Source organism: Atractosteus spatula, chromosome 13 (assembly GCF_055471065.1).
Source record: "Atractosteus spatula isolate fAtrSpa1 chromosome 13, fAtrSpa1.hap1, whole genome shotgun sequence".
Taxonomy (NCBI): domain Eukaryota; kingdom Metazoa; phylum Chordata; class Actinopteri; order Semionotiformes; family Lepisosteidae; genus Atractosteus; species Atractosteus spatula.
Window position 1 is genome coordinate 33285459 of NC_142718.1, and position 16354 is coordinate 33301812.

Below are 16354 nucleotides of genomic sequence, written 5' to 3' on the forward strand. Positions count from 1 at the left end.
TGAGCGCCATTTTGTACCATATGAAATAATTCTTATGCCTAGTAGTTGCTGTTCTTCAGCATTGGTGTTGGCATACATAATGGTAAAATACATAGTGGACTATGTATTACACACCTTCTAAATAGTAATGGCAGTGCATTATTTTGGATTTTTTTTTAAGTGTCTCCATAAAAAACACAACATTGCAGAGTTGGTCATAACCAACTTTAAGAAAAAGGAAATGTCCAGCTTTAATGTACAGGAAAAATACACTAGGAGTAAATACATCAATCCCCAAAACAAATTGTAAAATAAATATGTTAATACAGAAATCAACCATCAGAAAGTACAAATTGGATATTGAAATTTTAAGCTCACCACACAATCTACCGGATTTAATGTGATAAGGAAGAGTTGCTGGCAATACTGCCCTCTCTTGTATAATCGGCAAAAGAACGTCCTCTCTGCATACCGCCACCCATAGAACTATCAGAGATAGGGAAAGGAAGAAGCCATAAAACACAAAGAGGTATTTGGTTTCTGAATCATGAGTTAAAAGGATGATCAGGATCCTGGTAAAGCAATGAATCAAATAGAAGATAAAGTATATTGTCAAGGGCAAATCCAATACAAAAACAAATTCCAATATAGATTTAAAAACGTCGTTAAAATGGTTTTTTAAGCTGCACATTGTACTTATGTGATACTCCATTGGGTTTGTGACCTGTGTAATATACTTAGTTTTACATTTACAGAAAGGGCCCCACATGCACAATTTATTCTCAATATAAATGTTGATAAACAAGAGGGGGACAGGAGCATGATCAGTATGTTCTCATGATGAATTATCAGTTCACATGGACATTCAGTTCTTTATTTTCGTGTGCAGTATAAACTCAGATTGTAGCATTTGCAAAATAATATTTTGCTTCTAAAAAAACACACTAGTTTACCACTGACAGCATTGAGTCAATTAAGTTATAGTGAGGCCTGAAGAGCATACCTTAGTGTTTGCACAGAGCTCAGCACCACAAATAACAGTGTTAGCTTTGCAGCTCTCAGCTCTGCTGCCTGTCGTTAGAGCAGCAGCCGCACTCTCTCCAGTCTCATTAAAATTTAATGGCCAATATGAAATGGGATCCTATCATCAGAATGAAGGATAACTGCATTGGCCAGGCAATATGATAGCATAATCAGAATTGCTCGGAGGCTTGACAGTAATAAGGGAAAGAATGCATGAGTGGTAAACACTGGAGAGATGGAGATGGAGGAAGAGAGAAAGAGAGACGGGTGGGGTCAGAAGACAAGTGAAAACAAAGCTGAGAAACTCTAAAAACAGATTTCTCTCCATGTTCAGTAACATGGACAAGAAGGGCACCACGCATTCCCTTCAGTTACTGGTGAAGGAGAATTACAGCCTCCTCAACTCACTGGAACAAACTCTTCTTGGTGATACAAAAACAGATACCAAAGACAAAAATAGTTCTATTCTTGATCTGGACAAATAAGGATAGTATAACCAGGAGGGTTTAATGACTGGTAGAAATGTTGCTGGGGTTTTTCTTGGAATACAACCATTAAACTTCACAGGGGTAAAGATTCTTAAACCCATACTGTATGTACTGTACATGAAGTAAATGCAAGACAGCAAGAAAACATCAACTTAATATATGAAAGAGTTTAATTTATTTCGAATCATTGCTTATTTTAATGTTAAAACATGAATTCATATAAATTCATATAAATATTAATTATGATGATAATGTAACTAAATAATAATATAAATATATAAGCATTTCAATATGTTCTAAATGAGAGAGCTGGTAGTCACAAGTCCACTGGCCCCTCTGTGCATCATTACCCCCAGCAAGAGACCTGATATAATTATTTCAGAACATTAGACTATAAGTTCCCTCCTTCAATGAACACCCAGGGGCCACATTCTATTGACACGGACTGACACACAGCAGGGACCACCAAGAAACAGATGGTGGGAAGAATTAAAAAAATACAAGGACATTTTCACATTTGAAAAATAAAAGGCTCAGAAATAATCTGATCATGAAAGGAAGGTATTCCCAATACAGGCTATACAGCTGTTCAGATGCTTTTGCTGAACAGTTGCCTCAGATCTGGGCAGGAGATAAACTCAGGCACATCCCACAGTTATCCACTGTGTTTTAAAGGCTTAGAAACAGTTTTGTGCTCAAGTTAATGAGTAAGTCTGGTTGGGAATTAGTCTAGCCCCATTTCTTGTGTTGAAAACTGTCCAGGATGATGGAAGTAAACCCTCTGGTTTTCTTTTCCAGAGTGCGCCTTAAAAGAGAAAAGAAATCTACTCAGATGGTGTTTAGGTCTAAACTCGGCAGGTGTTTGTTACTAGTGCTGTGGGGGACTTAAAATATGAAAACGAAACACACTGCATTATCAATTATTCTGCATCTCTCAACCTCAAAGGCTCCCAGAGTGCCACAAACCATTTCCTGGCCAAGTCACTGAGCATGTAACAATACCAAGTCAAGATGTGTATAAAGAAGGGATTAAGGCATGCATTTCTTCTGCAATTACTGGATATTATTATTATTATTATTATAGTAGAACAAGATTTTAGCTTCTTTGCTTTATTTTGCACATTCCCATCAATGATCAAACTGAATATGCTCTTGAGTGGCTCGACTACTACTAGTGCCTATTCACAACAGAAGCTGGGTCCTGTACACCAGACACTGCTGTTCATGTCTGAACTGTATCATTAGCCGACTTACACTGAAATTTCCAAGTTGTTCCATACAATAGACTACCGGGGTTAGGGCAACTTGTGTTTGTCATGGTTTGCTTAGGTTGTTTTGCAGCGGTGACACCTTAATCCTGTGGTGTTAGCAGAGAGCATTCGACAGTCCTCCATTTGAGGTAATACTGGTGTAGAGACTTTGCTGCTTACAATGCAAAAGGTGGATTGTTCAACGATGAACACTTAACATTAGCACATTCCTTCTGTGTTAATGATGCTGTGTGGTTAAGGGTTTAGCTGATTGACAATTACAGATTCCAGATTATGCTGTAAGTGAATTCGGATACAAAAAGAAAATTAATCCATTTTTTCAACCATAATAAATAGATACTTTGTCACAACTTTGAAAACTACAGTACAACTATATTTTATATGCTTTTGTTTTTATTTGTTTCTTTACAAAAATGTGTATTTCAATCATATTGAAAGGCTTTCATAAAAAGTTAAATAAATTCAATCGAAACATGCTGTTTAGCTGGCTTAGAATATAACTGGAACCTCCACCTTTTCAATGAAATTCTGCTACAGGTCTCTCATGACAGGGTTCGTTATTTAACAGGGTAATTAAAAACTCCATATGAACTCATGGGGCAAGTTCAATCCTATGAGAACTTTTGATTGTGGTTGATAGTTTGAGTGTTAAATGAGGTGCTAAGATGCACTCTGCACTTACAGCTATTTGTTCTAATTAGTACAAAGGCACTGCAATTAGACTGAGATTGTTTTTTCCTAACAGCACTTTTTCTTTCCAAACTAAAGTGTCATCTGTAATGTACACTTTCTTGCTGTTCCTGTGCTTGTACCAGATATATATGTCATTCTGGAAAAAGGCAGTGAGTGCCAATGACAAGGGTAAAGCTGATCCATTTTCAATAGAAATCATGTAAATTCCATCACTCTTTCTTTCCCCAGGGGTAAAATATAAGGATCAAATATTGAGTCAGAGAGACAGTATTTTTTGGCCTGTGTAGGCTACTTTTAGTGCAGACCATTAATAATTAATCTCCTAAGCCAAAAGTTTTTTGTTCATCCTGTGGAGATGCAGGTTACAGATACATTCTGTGGGTTTCAGCTCTGGGGTCATGGTGTTTCACCAACAGTATTAAGGGCATGTTGTGCTTTAAGGGCAGTAACTCACTTTGCAATAAACAAAAACCCCTTCATTCATCAAAGAATAATACATGTATATATGTTTACTTAAGATTAACCTAAGATGTTTTGCAAAACAAACATGATTCTCAGATGTCTGAAAGTTGAATTGCCTAGATCAGTGGTTCTAAAACTTTTTGGACCAAATACCACCCCTGATCAAACCAAAGCATCCAAGTACCACCTATGAGTCATCTTCTCATAGGAACCATAGAAAATCTCTATGACCAACATGAGTGCGCACACGCACACACACTCACACACACGTATAATAAAAATAGCACTGAGCACTTACCATTTCAGTGAGATGGGTGAGCGTGTTTAGTCGAGCAAAGCCTTGCAATGTCAGGATCGAGGGCCGTGAGCTTCAAACGCAGATCTAGCTCAGCATCCATTTTGTTGTGGTACTTTGTCTTGATTGCAGTGAAAGCAGAGAAGCCTTTCTCACAAAGGTAGGTAGTAGCAGAAGGCATCAAAAACCGCACAGCCTTCAATGAGAGGGCTGGGTATTCACTCTGTTTTTGGATCCAGAAATCCAACAATGACTGTCTTTTCAATTCTGACATCACAGTCACATCAGATGATAACTCGAGCAACTTCTCTTGCTCAGCACAGGTCAGATCCTTGGGTATTCCTGCGACATCAACAGTAAAGGGATTCCTGATCCACTCTGGTGTGGCCTCAACTGGAAAATACTCTGATAACTGTTCTTCCAATGACAGGAGGTGCACTGCAATCACATCACAAACAGCAGCCTCAAGTGCCACACCATATGTGTGAAGATAGTTCTCCAAAGTTGGAAAAGCAGAGACATCACTTGCGTTGATTTTATTAACAAAAAGCTGCAGCTTTATCTTCATAATAGTGATCTTGTCAGACACATCAAAAATTGTTAAAGAGAGCCTCTGCAGTCCCATATTCAGCTCATTCATAGGCTAATTTTACCAGCCACATGACAAAGCACACTGAACAGACGTGAATTCATTGGTCAAGCCTTGATAGAATTCACAGCTTTGACAACATTTTGACAGAGTCTAACACAAATTTTAAAACCTCAGGCATTTTCTTGACTGCCAAGGCCTCGTGGTGGATGCTGCAGTGCGTCCACTTCATATCTGGAGCAACCTTTCTAATTTGTGCAACTACACCACTGTGTCACCATGTCATTACTCTAGTACCATCTGTACAAACTCTGACACATTTTTTCCAGTCGATGCCATTCTCTTTGATAAATTCATTCAGATGCTGAAAAATGTGCTCTCCCGTAGTTCTTGTTGGCGGCAGCTTGCAGAACAGAAAGTCCTCATGGAACATGCCTTCAAACTCATATCTAACATAAACGAGCAAATTGGCCAAATCAATGACATCTACAGACTCATCTAATTGCAGTGAAAAGCATCTACTCATCTTAACGCGCTCTATCAGCATACTTTTGACATCATCTGCCATATCAATAATTCTATTAGGGGCAGCAGGTCGAGCTGTTTAGCAGCTTTTTCTCCACATATACAGTAATAAATGTCAGCTCTTTTGCCAATGGTAAACAAAGTTCTTCACCAATAGTGTGAAGCTTACCTGCTTTAGCAATCTGCAAGCTTGCATTTTCCCCCGTTTTCCCTTAAAAGACAGTCAGGAGTCCATCTCAGAAGTTAAAAGAAGTTTTTATTTAATGTGCCTGGAAGCGAAACATAGAGAAGCTCGGTGTATTTTTCTCAAATTAACCTAGAACAGTCTTTAAATAATTTTCTGTCATCTATCACGCTTTCCTGTGCTTACAAGATTGGCAGTGTTACAAAATCATGCACATTCTCCTACCTCCCTATTTGCTGAAGTTTGTTTTTTAAATACAATTAGTCGCTTAGGTTTGTAGCATGCATTACTATACAATGGTATACAACCACCTGGGGGTGCTCCGCGTACCATTGGTGGTACACATACCACAGTTCAAGAACCACAGGCCTAGATAATTAGCCATTATTATGACATATGAGATGCACAGTTTGAAATCACAAAGCTTCTTATAAAATAGAATAAATACTGTACATTCATGAATATAAAATTAACCTGTAACAAATTAAATCTCTTTTGTGCTTCAAAAAAGTTTAAGTGCCACACTTTCATGAGTCATGGAGTACTTTGTCCCATGTTTAACAAATATCCCATTAAGTATTACAGAGTAGGTCACATACGAGCAGCCATCTCATCCATTAGATGCAGAATAGAACATTACTTATAATTAAATAGAGGTTTTGTTTCCCGATACAGAATATTTTATATATATTTCAATTCATTATAAATTTACATTTTTAAAGCAAGACAGTGTATTTAAAATATATTAAAAACCAAAGCAGGACATATACATGTCATCTTCTGTAAACTTGTAACAGTACCCTAGTTGCAACAAATCTCAATTTTTTTTTTTAATATGAATTTTCACAGAATGATGATAAGAAAGTTCATCTTTAATAAGGTGTTGTTGAGCTTAGTAATACATTTTAAAAGTACTTCTTTTGCAATCGTTTTTAACAGACCACTGTAGCCCTAACATTGTACAACACTGTTCCTGTAAATGTTTCATCATAATCTTGTACAGTATTTTCTATAACAGGTGCTGTACAGAAAAAAAAATGACAGGTTATTTATTATTTTATTTACCTCTTTGATTTACAGTATATTTTTTCTGTCTGAAGGACGTGTCCTTGAGAACATTGTCTCACTTCATCAGGACGTCCTGAATCAGTGGGCAGAATTTCAGCACATATCCAGATCATCTATCTGGCACTTTGAAAATAGATGTCCTGCAGTCACTCTAACAGAGCACTGGCTTTAGTTTGTCTTATTTTTTTTGCCTATTTTAAAATCTATATAAAATGAGTTCATTTTGGCACATCAAAACCATCTTTCTCACACATTGATTTGCAAGGTACAGTAGATTTAGCAACTGATACTCCATTTTGAAAAAAATATTAAGAGAAAAAAAGCTCATGCCAGTTGATAATTAAAAGATATCCTTATATGATCCTTATATTTTACCCCTGGGGAAAGAAAGAATGATGGAATTTACATGATTTCTATTGAAAATGGATCAGCTTTACCCTTGTCGTTGGCACTCACTGCCTTTTTCCAGAATGACATATATATCTGGTACAAGCACAGGAACAGGAAATCTGTTCTGTGCAGGTGTTGTGACCTCAGGACAATCTACCGCCTAGTAGTCTCCTTTGCTCTTGAGAGGGTGTTAAATGCACTGCTCTAGGTACCCACTAGCTGGCCGGAAAGTACAAGTCAGTGTAACAGTGGTAAAGATCATCTTTTATACTTCTGATCTAGTCTTTATATGAGTCTTTGAAATGGGTAAGTTGTCAGCAGAGAATTAACAAGAAACTAATAAATAATTTAGATTTAAATGCCATGCTTCTTAAGGAGAGTGTTAGGAAAGTGCATAGCATTGTCTCTCCAGATCCCTTCAGGCAGATGATTTTTTAAACAGGCTTATTTGCCAGGCAAATAAAAGATCTGCATAATTGCTAAGATCATAGTCAGCAAAGAGGCAATCTAAAAGTCTTTCATCTCCGTTCTTATTACGCCTACGACCCTAAATCCCCAAACTAAATCCTTCAACTCCTACAAATATATCTCAGATCATACTTACTCTATTACCTTTAGAATTGTGAAAATCATTTCCCACAGTGAGTTTCTCCTATAGCTCTTAGAAAAAATAATCTGTCAGAAGGTTGTCTAATGATTGTGTACATAAGATTTTAAAAGCATGGCCTGTTAGGTTATACAGGAAATATTTCACATTGTCCCTGGAGTGGCTTTTAATTGAGGACGATAGAATTTGATTTCTGCCAAATGAAAAGATAAAATTGACATTTATTTTGTAAATAATTAACCACTATTTTTCAATGTTTATTTTTCATGTCAGGCAATGAATAGGTAAAATCTGCATTATCAACTTTTAAATAACTGACTATTCATTTTGCTAAGAAAAGTCTCATTTACTGTAAGTTTCACACTTTAAAAACATTCAACATGACAAAAAGCCATAATTACCAGCATTTGAATCAAATGACATATTAATTGCAATAGAAACTATGCTTATTATTATTATTCTCGTCATCCAACCATTGAGATTGAAATATTGTGCAGTGTCCATTTATGCAACTTTGAGTACAGCAGAGCTAAAGATCCAAAAATGCAAATTAAAAACAAATCCTTAATTACAATGCAAACAACATAAAATGTACAACACTAACTTTTAAAGACAAAATACTAAATACAAAGCAACAAAACAGACCGAAGGCTTACAGACTAAGGCTAAATGCACAGACTCAAATGTATTATTGGAGTTGGAGTTTTCCCCTCTATTTCACCACAGCTTGATTACAAGGAAGGCAACGTGGGAAAATACTGCATGAGAAGTGTGCAAAGCTGAAATGACCTCAACTGGTGGTACAATCCCACTGCAATGACAGTAGCTTGTGAAAACATATCTTTAAAATCTTTAAAAGATCATGGAAGACCCCCACTCAGAAACGTACAAAGCTGAGAAATCACAGCTTTGCCTGGTGATTGTTGACAAAGATCTCTTTTGTATAAAGGCTTCACTGCATAAAAATGCATAACATCCTGCCGGCTGTGCTTTACTATTAGGGCTTTTACAAAAATCTTCTCACATATTCTGTGATCAATTAATGTGATTCTGTTTCTGTTCTTTTGCAAGAAACAATTAAGTGTTTCCTTTGCTATCTTCAGTAGTTTTGAAACATGCTTTGCCAGCATGTTTCAAAAAGAACTGGACAAATGACAGCCAGGAACCACAAACTTTTTTTCACCTTCCTTTCCCCCCGCATTTCAAATTACAGGAAGACAGTCTAAAAAGCGGGACCAGTAGCTAAGGAATTTGCAAAAGTCAGTGCCCCGGCCTTTAAAACAAATGGAAGTACTGTAGTACTATCAGAACAGATAATTCTTCATTGCAGAAGCGTGAAGAGGCATTATAACTAATTACAGTATAACAAAAGTAACTACTATATTATTAAAGTTAATTTTTTTGTATTTGTTCTAAGCATTGTACTTTTTTAATTCCAATGTTTTGTTATGTCTACTGATTTCAATGGAACCCTGCCCACCCTATTTACTCTAAAAATCTATGTTTATATTGGTAATTATATTCTGAATTGTAAGTATTACATCTAGAGAGCATCAGTTGACCTCATATACAAGATTGTAATCCATGAGTAAACTTCTCATATCCCCTGGGGGCGGCACACAACACGGATGTACCACCAAAGACACATGTACCGGCACAGCCGGGCAAAGTCCTACAGTAACTAAGAGCTTTATTCCAAAAACAAGTCAAAAGAATTTCATCTGAACTCCAAATCCATGGTTTCACACGTGGAATCCACTCAGCACATCAATTTGTCCTTTTATTTCCCCTCCAGTTCCACCTGAATCTAGATGACGTCTTTTATTCTATTCGTTAAAAAAGAAGGTCTCACAAAACAGAAGAGCGTTAGATTAAAATTTTCAAAAGATTTCTATTTGCAGTCAGCTCTAAAAAGGGATCACACTCTCGACATGAACTCAAAGATGGAACCCCTCTCAAATGATAAGAACATAGGATTGTATATTGTATCTTTAGGCAGGTGGGAGATCACAATTTACCCCCTTGTCTTTATAATAAAGGTGTGCCACTCTCTTTCATGCCCCACTGCTAGAATTTGTTCCTATTTTTTGCCTCTACTCACAGCTTACTGCAGTCTGCACTTGCTCTATTCTGAATCTTTGTTGCTCTCAGCTTCTGATTTCCCTCCATCTTTTAAGCTTAGCTTCCTGCATTCACCACTCTTTTGACTCACCAGCTTGAACGAACAAAAATAAGAGAGAGCCTACAGTTATCCGGCTATGGATTTCTCCTTTTCAGTGCTTTGTCTCTGTCGCACTGGGAGCTGTGCCTAATGAGGCCTACTGATAAATTCTTTTGTATGTTAGAATACTTCTAGTATTTCACTTCAGCAATCCTCCATAATCCCATCTTCAAGTATGTTCCCCATTGGAATATTTATCACTCATCAAAATCTGGTACTGCATTGTATCAATGCACCATAATCCATTAGATCAAGATGGTTTGAAATGAGCTTTTTGGAGTCTGGACTCTGGAGTCAATTTGTTTCCATGTAAGAAATCAGAGTCTTTTCTCCCTCCCTTGACCAAACTTAGATTTTTGCTAATGTTTTTGTTGGATCAGTAGGGGTTGATACTGAAAAGAATTTCCATTCCTGTGGAACATTTTCAAAACATTTGTTTCAACCCCATTCATATAAACTCCAGACATTGCACTTCCTGCAGCACATTATGCTGTATCTCCAGCTTCCAGTCTATCTTAGGTGTTGTCGCTTGTGTGAAGTTCACTTTGATCACTACTGCTTGAGCACTGTGACCTGAAAAAGTCAAACATTTCTCTTTCACTCTTTTTCATAATGCTGTTGCAAAGTAGATGACAGGTTTTTGCCTTACACCTGCCCAAACCTCCCATCACAAGGTATGGCTGTTCAAGTCCTTAAGTCCAAGATGAATTATTCTAGCAGGTAACCTTTGAGGGGAATTTACACGTTTTCACTACTGTAGCCTAGAATAAAGTTCTTGTAATTTTAATAAATAAGCCTAAAATCCTCTCTTGAGTTCAAGTAATGTTTCTGCACTATGTAGTGTTGGGATGCAAATAATACTAGCTTAACCTGTTGCTGTTCTTTTGACTACTGGAAACATAATAACCTATGTACCTGTAAATTTGTTTTTCAATCTGTAAGCCCTAGCTCAGACTCTGTACATCCCAGCGCAAATAACCTTTGCCTACCCACCACAAATGGTACTGTCTAAATAGGCATGTTGCACTTCGCAGACACCATGTAACTCAAAATCCTTTTCCTTATGCCACAAATGTCATACTAAGGTGGTGTCACTGGACTAGAGTATATTAATGCTATGTATTCCTATACAGCAATTTGTCCCTGAGACACCATAATCACACTTAAAATAAAAAAAACCCCAGTAAACAGCAGTGTATGTCCCATGGAACTTAAGTTTCACAAACACACCCAGCTGTTTATTGTGTGTTATTATCCTCTTTGCATGTCTCTTTGTGATAACATTTCACTTCCAGTTCCAACTTAGTCTTACTCTAAGACAAAATACATAGGACCAGTGGTGGGGTTTCTTCCTGCCCCTTGCCATAATGAAAATGAATATCTATTATGTTAAGTATGTAAATGTTAAAACTATATTTACTTAATATTGTTTTTATTGTTAAATATTAGCATACATTATGAGATACGCATACCAGTTCCTAATGGCCAAGGGAATCAGAAGAAGCTCTTGCTCATTGCATTAGTTATGGGAATTTTCAGGCAAGGTGAAAGATACATATGGAAAACTCACACAAAGATGTACAGGGATGACTGTACAGTGATTTTTTTCCAGACCTTATTATAACTGAAAACATTTTCATAGTGTAGGGAGTAATATGTTCACTTTTGGCTGTGTTAATGTCACTTGTAACAGTAGAAAGAAACTGATGACGACACACTGTGGAAGAATTGTTGAGTTATTTTGTATTTGCCAATGGCAATTCAAGTGCCTACAGTTATTAGGACCATAATAATATAAAATAGAAATTATAATGTTAAACTCAATAAAGTGCGAGGTGGCTTTAAAGTATCTTTTCAAAGTCATGCTGGGCTGTGAAAAATCTGCAAAGACACCCTTTGAGAAAGTAAGCACTGCAAAGAAGCCCCATCAAAACATATATATGTACAGTATATACTGTATATAGTGTTGCAAATGTTATTGAAGATTACTGACTTAAGGATAAGGCTACATCACAGTACTGGTACTGAATCAAAAGTAAATTTAGCTTTTTTTCTTTAACTTACAGGTCACTCACAATGTTTTTTTTTTCTTATGCAGGGTCTTTTTTTACTGTCTGTGGGTAGAAAAGATTAATGGATTAACAGGCACAATTAATCTTTAGTTGTATGCAAACATTATACTATACCTGCATGTTCAAACATCTCACAAAGAAAGGAAAAAAATAAATAAAATTTGCGATGAATCCACATATATACACTTGGATTCAACAAATTTACAGTATTTTAGTGATCAGAATCAGTACAATACTGAACTGAGAAAGAAAAACACCTGTATGTACAGTATAACCTATATTTTTTTCCATGGAGTTTGTGATTACTAAATATGCACAGCCCCAGAGTTCCTTTGCTGACAGCACACTGTAGTGGCCAAGCCCACAATATCACAGTTAAACACCCACACACAAAGGGAACATGAATGGATGTGAACAAATGTGGCCATTACTATATATTAACATCTACCTTCCATGAGACTTCAGTTTGCTGTCTTCCCTTCTTAAATACTTCCATGTGAGAATGTGCCTTTGATTGCTTCTAGCATTCACACATGGAATACTTTCTGGTTCCAATTATCATCTCTTTTGGCACCCCTGTCATAACTATGTTTTCATATTTTGGAGTTTTTGTAGGTGATCGGTTTTATCCCAGCAATAGTTATTTAATATTCTTGTTTAGGCAAGCAGTAAAAAGCATATTTTTGTCTACATCTATGCTCGATGAACTCTGTTGTACATGGAAAGTGTAATCAGTACCAAAACACCTACATTCATCATTTTACTCTAGTGCACTGGGCAGTACTAATGTCAGCTTTACTTCAGAATGGAATTCAAAATAATCATGTCAGACCATTACCAAACTTGTAAAATATGTGGAAAATCAGATGTGAATCTGCACTGTAATTAAGGAAGTACAGTAACACGCTATCTATTGTTCAATGTTTATTATAATTCTACTCTAAATCAGTAAGGTATAGTTTTTGGCAGAAGTAGTTCAAGTAGGTAGCTACCTCAGCATGCACAGGCTGCAAAGGAAAAATTTAAAGGCTGAAAAGAGAAGAAAGGAAACACAACATTTCGGCTGTGGAGCCTTCTTCGTGAGTGAGAAAGACCGGGAAATCAGCAGAGATTATATACTGTAGCATGGGAGAACAAAAGCCGGGAGTGTGGAGGAGGTGGGAGTAGGGGGGAGGCGGGGGGAGGCAGGGTGGGCACTCAGGAGGTGCGAAGTCGAGAGAGGTGAAGAGAGGAGTGAAGTCGAAACCTGCAAATGAATAGAGAGGATTAGAAGAAAATGTGGCGTTGAGAGAAGAGGGAAGGTGTGAACCGAGCCTCAGGATAATTTTCGTCTTGGATGTCTTTCTGCTATAGGAGTTAAGAAACCCTTTTTTGAGAACGCTCTTGGCAGTACAAACCACAGTATCTATAATGTTTTTTTCAGTTTTGCTTATTTAATTATTATCCATTCAATTATTTTATCATTATTATCTCATATTTAGTCTAAAAAAAATGTATACATTTCATGAATTCATCTGGTTCAGCAGAAGTTTTACCACCCTGTAGCCTGATCTTGGCATGTGACAGAAGCTAAACCAGGCTGGGCCTCAGGGAGACCTCAGATTAATGCTGTAAGAGGTGTTTGTAGAGCAGTATGTGATACTGCTCCCCATAGACCACATTTTCCAAACCTTTGCTCCACTATGGTGAATAGGGACACTACCTTAAAAGGTTCTGCCCTTTAGATGAGATGTTAAACTAATTACATCTACACCAAAGATTAAATTTTCAAAACAGTAGGAGTGTTAATTCTGATGTCCTGTCTAAATTCCACCCTGAACCTACTGTATATATTTTCATTTACCCTTTCATTTTCATGGGATCTATGAAAAAAAACATTTTACCAATCTGTGCAGACAGTTTGTAATTTGGCAAATTTTCCTTTCTGTAAATTATCTAATACAGTAAATAAGGGAGTCAAACAGACATGCCCATTTTCTTCAAACACCATATACATACCAATGCAAGACCAAATGCATAAAATGAGTCATTAAAACATACTTTTAAACTTATTTTTAAATTCTATCAATACATTTTAGCATCTTTTAGTCAGAAATATAGAATTAAGAAAGATGGATTATTAATTAGTGCTTCTGGATTTTGGTTTTAATCAATAAACTCCAATAAACAAAACTGAGACTCAAAAAATAAATTGGTATGTATCCATACCCTTTTCAAAGCATACTCAATAAACCTTTAAAGGCCACTGCTCATCCCACTTCCTGACTTGCATATATTAATGTCTAATCCATTCTCAGTATATTAAATCTAACCCCAAAACTCCGTACAAGCTCACTAGATTTAACATAACATCACTTTATTAGCCCTATACAATTTCTTCCATTAGGAATTCATCTTTTCGCATACCCCAGCTTGCTCTCCATGAGAGGCAGACACACAGACAGTGAGAGAAGCTTGGGGTCAGAGCACAGGGTCAGCCATTATACAGCACCCCTAGAGCAGTTAGGGTTAAGGGCCTTGCTCAGGGGCCCAACAGGGTAGGATTCCTCTGCTGGCTGTGGGATTTGAACCTGCAACCTTCCAGCCACAGGCTCAGATCCTTAGCCACAGAGTTGCTGCACTGCCCGAGAAAGCAGTATATTTTTATTGCAAGAATAGTAATAGAACACCTGAAGAAGGCTCCACGGCCGAAACGTTGTGTTCTCTTTCTTCTTTTTTTCAGCATGGAATAAACCTATTACTTGTTCCTTTGCAGCCTACGCATGCTGACGCAGCTACCCACCTGAACTACTAGTAATAGAATGTTGCTTTTAAAGCACTGACTGTCCAGGAGAGGGTATGATGGCCTAGTAGTCTGCTGCCTCACAATTCTTGTGGGTTCTGGGTTTGACTGGGATTGGGCTGATTTTGGACTGGTATGCCTTCTGAACAATCGAGTTTATGTGGTTTAACTCCACCTGTTCCAAAGACATACTGGCTAGATAAGGTGGTATCACCAATGTTTTCCTGTGGGGGATAGGCCTCAATTTGCTGCAACTGTTATGAACAACAAGTTGGTTTCAGATAATACATGTGGAGGAACAAAATTATTAGTCAAATAAAAATTCAAGAAGTGTGTTTGTGATCACAGCATGATAACATGGCAAACACTATAATGTGCACATTTTTGCTGGTTACCAGTTGAGCCAGATACATCCTATTTTTACATTTCTCAATTTACTGAACACATGCACTCAAAATGTCTAAAATGTGTGAAGAAAAAAGAACAAGTTCTTCTCAATTCTTCTAATATTTTTATAACTTATAATGTATTTTTTTAAACAATACTGAAAATGTGTGTCAAGTGCCAAGAAGAAATTTAGCTTTTTCTAGAAACATTATAACTAGAATTAGAAAACAAAGTGTGGAGTGTTTGGGAATGACCTGTTATTGCTGTGTATGGAAAGCTGGAAAAACTGAACAACACAGATTTAAAGATATTTACAAGAACCGTAAGATAAGCACTTACCAAATTAAACCCATAGCCCTCATTCCCACTTGGGACTCTGAGTCAGGAAAAGTATCCATTTGAAGCAGTGAGGATAAAACTAATTTAATGAAAGGTCTCAGTCCAGAGGTACATACCTATCGCTCTATTTCCAAAAGCACTTTAGCACACAACAGCAGTGCTCAGGACTGCTTCATTAATTTCGACACAATTTCACAAAAACAGAGCAATCATACACTTTTTCCGAGCTTCATTTCTCTAAAGTGCAATAGGAGTCATTCAGCAGTACATACAGTATTATCATTAGCACCTATTCTTTCCTCAAAAAGGAAAGAAAATGTTTGGTTCTAGTATTCTTTTAATTTTCATTTATTTTCAATGTCTTTTTTTTAATGTCAACATTTGAGATGTCAAGAAACAGGTGGCACATACACAGAATTCACAGCAGGTGGGTCACAGCGAACATGATAATATATAGAGCCAATGTCTTTTATGTTTGGCTAATGAGGTCATTTATTTCTATGGTTTTATGATATGATAACAGGCACTGTGGCTGGCACATGTATACCATCACCTCTTCTACAATATGCTGTTGCCCAAAGCCAAGATATTGCTGGTCATCACCGCAAAATAGCTTACAACCACCAAGCACAAACGGTGACAGTGATAAAGGTTGGATATACAAGTATTACTGATAACTTCTATGTTGAAGAGAGAATTTTAATTTACAGTAGGTTGAGCTACTGTATAATGGTACATTTCCAGCCATTTATCAAAATGTTAAAGAGATGGAAACATAAAACACCCTTATGCAGAACACTGAAAACCTTTATTTTGAAAGTGAATGTGTGAGTTCAGCATAGACAATTTTTATTTTTTTACATGCTGATAGCAACATTTTGAACTAAACTTTTTTTTTAAAGCATCTTGCACTTTGCTTAAACAAATAGTTGAAAAGATAATGGTAAGCACATCAGAAGATGAAGAGATAGAAAGGAGA

At 36.8% G+C, this 16354-nt stretch overlaps 1 protein-coding gene across 1 annotated transcript; it reads right to left on the reverse strand.

The window, feature by feature from the left end:
• Positions 1–4218: 4218 nt before the first annotated feature.
• Positions 4219–4851, reverse strand: LOC148822245 (zinc finger BED domain-containing protein 5-like). The gene has a single exon (XM_088929996.1). The coding sequence runs from the start codon at positions 4849–4851 to the stop codon at positions 4219–4221; it is 633 nt and encodes a 210-aa protein (XP_088786122.1).
• Between the last annotated feature and the right edge of the window lie 11503 nt (positions 4852–16354).

What these genes read in the sequence shown, in the direction of transcription:
- LOC148822245 (XM_088929996.1), bottom strand. Translation starts at nt 4,851, where the DNA reads ATGAATGAGCTGAATATGGGACTGCAGAGGCTCTCTTTAACAATTTTT.